General features: G+C 45.4%; 1 protein-coding gene across 1 annotated transcript; it reads right to left on the reverse strand.

Annotated features, from left to right (window-relative positions):
- Positions 1-1,368: 1,368 nt before the first annotated feature.
- On the reverse strand, positions 1,369-4,677 carry LOC101858130 (cytoplasmic protein NCK2; the record flags this gene model as incomplete). The annotated part of the gene is given in 2 exon segments (XM_013087782.2): positions 1,369-2,117; positions 3,585-4,677. Coding segments are annotated over 2 exon segments (1,306 nt in total), but the record flags the coding sequence as incomplete, so codon positions are not given.
- Positions 4,678-5,339: the final 662 nt, after the last annotated feature.

A 5,339-nucleotide genomic window follows, 5' to 3' on the forward strand; every position in this document is an offset into this window, starting at 1 on the left:
CACTTGACGGCAATCGTGACAGTGACTGGTGATGAAAAAGCAACACTGGCCACCACGTGCTGTATCGTTATAATGTGTGTCACGACGAGGTGGAATCAGGCACTCGTCAAGTTTTAGGCATATGGGATTATTGGTATAATCTTAAAACCTGTTCATTTGCCTTTTTTTGATTAAAAAAAATATCAATCTATCTTGAACAGAAGTCGAAATATTTGCGATTGAAGGAGGTCAGGGTCGCTTGGTTTCAGAGGTAAAATTAGTGGGGAAATGGCGACCAAAGTTTTGTAACTTCCATAGCCTGAGAGTCCTTGGGAACTGAAAATAAAATTTATATTTTTTGAGACTTTAACCAGTGTTCCCCAGGGAAATCCACACATTACAAATGTGTTTTTAAATAGTTATAAAAGGTGTTGAGCCAAAAAAAGAAAGAAAATAAGAACAAAATTACCCATCAGCCAAAAGAATGCAAATTTCTTTGATTTCATCATTCTATTTGGACGAGCCCCTGATTTCACCACAATGCCTCACATATATATATATAACGGTGGGACGTCCAGTAGCCGGTCAGCTGGCCGTTAAATTAAAAGACGGTCCAGGAGCAGATATCCTGGAGCCAAGTCAGCACTCTCCCTTCGGTTATCTATTCTTAAATTACTAAGATGGATGTACACGCACACATACAGTATACACACAGGCATACACACACACACACACACACACAGTATACACGCAGGCAAACACACAGACACACATATACTACATACAAGTTTGTTTTATATTTGTTTCGGTTAAAAGTTAAAACAGAACTTGAACCTCAATTAGGTCACGATAAAAGTGCCGAAGATTTTCAAGGTGTCACAAGAGGGAAACAAACACACAAATAAAAGGAGGCGAGATAAGGACGATAGACGTTTGACAGAAGAAGTAAAAAAGGAGCAAACCACATAAGATCACCCGCCAAAACCCACTTTTATACAATTTGATGCGCACAAATGTACAATGTATGTACAAATACTACTTGCATGTTGGCGCATATATGTGCAGAAGTACACTCACACTACACATGACACACCCAGACGCACTCACATCAAAACCAAACATGCTAAAATGTACACACACTCACCCACACACACATTCACTACAAACATACACATACAAACTCAAACATATGTGTCACGACGTGGCGGAATCAGGCGCTCGTCAATTTTTGGGCATATGGGGTTATTGGTACCATTTTAAAGCCTGTTCATTTGTCTTCCTTTTGGTGAAAAAAATACCCATCAATTTTTGAATAGAAGTAGAAATAGTTGCGATCGAAGGAGCTGGGGGTCGCCTGGTTTCAGGGGTAAAATTAGCAAGAAAATGGCCGCCAAAATTTGGTACATTCCATAGCCTGAGAGTCCCTGGAATCTGAAAATTTACATTTTTTGTGCCTTTAGTCAGTGTTCTTCAGTCAAATAGACATGGAAAAATGTTTTCAAATGGAGATACAAGGCACAAGGAGTTGGATCAAAAAACAAAAAATTTGATAAAAATTGCCAAACGCAGAAAAATGTCTGTTTCTTCGATTTCCTTATTTTGACGAGCACCCGATTTCACCACGTTGTCTCACATTTTGTATGAAGCATAAGTTACGTCTCCAAGAACGAAGTTCCTTTTCACATCCCACGAGTGGTGAGCAAGTTCTTTCTCCCAGCAAACCAGGAAATTCTTAATTCTTCTTCCGTCTCCAAACGTGAACTTTCCCCCATCTCGAGAAACCACATGAAGATCCCATGATGACACCGAGGGTGGAAACCACACACGACTGAGTGACCACACACACACACACACACACACACAAGCACTTCCGCCTGCCCCTTCCCCTGTGAGTCAAGCGACCCCCCGAGTACGGGAGGTCAAGGTCAGTTATCCTGCGAGGACGGACACACGAAAGGCTTGACCAGGAACAGCTTCTCCGTGTCCTGCTTGAAGATCGGGTGTTTCTTGTAGTGCTCTATAAGGTCCTCAAGGTTGGTGAACTTCTGCTGGCCGATCTCTAACGTGCCTGAAGAGTTTTTCACGCGAAAGTGCTTGTTCCTCCCGGGAGCTTTGAGCGACACAGTGAAGTGACCTGCCTGAGAACATAGGAAAAAAAAACAAGAATAAGTTTGAGTATGTTTAGTTTTAGTACTAGAATTTTATGGCACTTGCATCAAAATAAGTATAATATAATAAGTGCAGAAGATTAGAGGTGTCACCTAGAGAGTAACAAACACAAAAAAATATGGAAGAGCGATAAGGACGATAGATGTCTGACAGATAAGAAGGAGCAAACCACACCAGAGCACCCGCCAACCACCCACTGAGTTTGAGTAGTAAAGAGAGCCACATTAACACAATATCAGTCAGTTTAGTTAGAGGTGTTACGGCGCTCGCAACTGCATAAGGTCATTAGAGTGCCAGAAGATTAGAGGTGTTACAAGAGAGTAACAAACATAAAAAAGAAGAAGGGGCGATAAGGACAATAGATGTTTGATAGGAAAGAAGGAGCAAACCCCACTAGAGCACCTGCCAACCATCCACAATATCAGTCATTTAGTGCAGAGAAAAAGTACATCACATAGAAAGAATACAGGGATAGAAATTATTTTTTTTTACATGTACGACGACTACGACATACAAACCGCACCTTTCAACTACCCAAATAAGAACAAAGACAAACAAATAATTTTTAAAAAATAAATTTGTAGCCTTCTACCAGACCAACAACACATGATACTCACACACATGGAATGTTCTGGAGACTCCTCACTCACAAAACGACCCACACACTTCCATTACGTTGCTACATGTCCCCAAAAAGTGATTGTGAAAGAAGGGGGAAAAAAACCCAAACAGTTCCCTCACTTGGTCGCTTGTAAGGACAAGCAGGCTAACCCAGATTTCGGGGGTTTCCAGAAATCTTGACCTACACCAAAAGTGGGCATTACCCTACCTATAGGAGAAGTCTGGTTTAATTGGTGTGTATATTTGATTAGATGTATACAGAAAACTCTCCTTGTCTTAAAAAGAAATTGAACAAGGGGCAAAAATTTTACATTCGTTTTTCTCAAAACAGCATTTTTCGGGATAGCCCCCTTGTGCTTAAAAGCGACCAATTACAGTAGCTATCCTATCAGTCAAGCCCAATCCCAAAGCACCAAATTGGTCACACTAACATGTGCAGTTGTTTTTGACAATTCAGCATTATCATCTTTTCATGTCCCAAAGACAAGAAAAGGAATACTTGTTTAACACTTTGCAGTCACACAGCCAGCAGTACAAATTACCCCCATCTGGTCACCCAGCCAGGAGAGTGACTGTCAACAGACTTCTCAGGCCTGTCGCAGAACTGCGCCGAGTGACCAAAACACATAATTTTCACTGTCACATTATCACGCCAAGTGACCAAAACACATCATTTTCACGGTCACATTATTGTGGCAAGTGACCGCAAAGTGTCAAACACCCACCAGCCACCCTCAGAAACTAGGACAAAATATAAAAGAAAGGAACAAACACCAAACAGCACAATTCCAACACGACAACAACTTTCTACTCACTGTCGATTCACTGTCCCGAATCAAGAAATCTCCGTCCACGGCAAATTTGGTAAGAATGTCCTCGCACTGGTTCCGAGAAATTTTCCCATAATACCACTCTTTGTCCGCCAGGGGTCCGGCCACCTGGAACTGTTTGCGGCCGGCGAGCGCCAGCGCGGCGATGGATGTGTTGGAGATAGAGGAGATGGACTGCGACTGAGACTGGGGGTTGGAGGAGGAGGTGGAGGTGCCCCGCTCGCTGCCCTCCTCCCCGGACGAGGACACGGGGGTCACGTAGGTCGCTGGGACCACGCCCGTCTCGCCGCGGGAGTTGCGCACCGAGAGCCAGTCCGAGTCCGACTCGGAGACCACCACCTCCAGCCGCTCGCCCTTCTCGCAGGTGAGCTCGCCAGAGTTTTTGCCCTCGAAGGAATAGAGCGCCAGAACAATGTCCGCTGAACTGTGCGAGGGCGAGGATTGCGATTTGGCTTCGGCCGCCGTGAAGTAGAGGAGGTTACCGGCGTCCTGTTGGTTGTGGGCACCCGCCGAGGAATTCACTTCTTCCACGTAATTCGACGGGAACCACCCCACGCTACCGTCATCCTTCCGACCCCGCCACCAGCCGTCCGTCGACTTCTCTATCACCATGATCCGCTCGCCTTTCGAGAGGGAAATCTCATCGGGTCTCTGAGCGGTGTAGAGGAACTTTGCACAAGCAGGCATGCACTGGCCCAGCTGAAACGTCTCGTACGTGTTGGCGGCGTTGTTTCCGTTAGTCCGGGCGCGGTAGGAGGCGTCGCCGTTGTTCAGGGAGGGGCTGGGACACGAGGAGGAGGACAACTGCTTGCTACCCTCCGACTTCTTCTTACCTCCCTTCTTGAGGATGGTGGAGAAGAGCGAGGCCTTGGGTTTGGAGACCTTGACAAAGTTGGAGGGCACGAAGCCCTCGCGGCCCGAGTCGGGCGAGCGCACCTTCCACCAGTCCTTGGTGTCGTCCACCAGAACGAGGCGGTCGCCCTTGCGCATGGAGAGCTCCTGGGAGTTCTCAGCTTTGTAGTCGTACTTGGCCACCAGCTGGGTCTCCTGTGGGCCCTCCGCCATACTGGACACACCACTGAAACAACACACAGAGAGAAGGTTCATATATTATAGCAGTACACACAGAGAGAAGGTGAAAACATGTCATATATTATGTAGGATAACACACACCACTGAAACAACACACAGAGAGACAAGGTCAGTACACACCACTGAAACAACACACAGAGAGAAGGTTCATATATTATAGCCGTACACACATGGAGAAGGTGAAAATATGTCATATATTATAAAAGATGACACACACAGACAGCAACAACAAGGCTAAAGGGTCCTCCGCCATGCTAGACACACCACTGAAACAACACACACAGACAAGGTCAGAACACACCACTGAAACAACACACACAGAATGTTACTATACTATATTATAGCAGGACACACCGATTTAATTTTAGTAAAAGTTTTACGGCACTTGCAACACAATAAGGCCATATAAGTGCTGCAATACAGCCATTCCACATCAGGAAACTCAGCAGTTTTACCTCACATCAATACAGTCTTCCATACTGGAGAAATACTGAATCCTTACTCCACAAACACACCCCCAGGAAAAAACCACACACTAGCAGTCAGCAACTATAACAGGCACAAAATAACGACACACAGGGGGGAGAAGAAAAAACGCTAGGTTGGCAGGCCCTCTCTTGTACTCTGGGAACCCCCAAGGGGGGGGGG

Source organism: Aplysia californica, unplaced genomic scaffold (assembly GCF_000002075.1).
Source record: "Aplysia californica isolate F4 #8 unplaced genomic scaffold, AplCal3.0 scaffold00637, whole genome shotgun sequence".
Lineage (NCBI taxonomy): Eukaryota > Metazoa > Mollusca > Gastropoda > Aplysiida > Aplysiidae > Aplysia > Aplysia californica.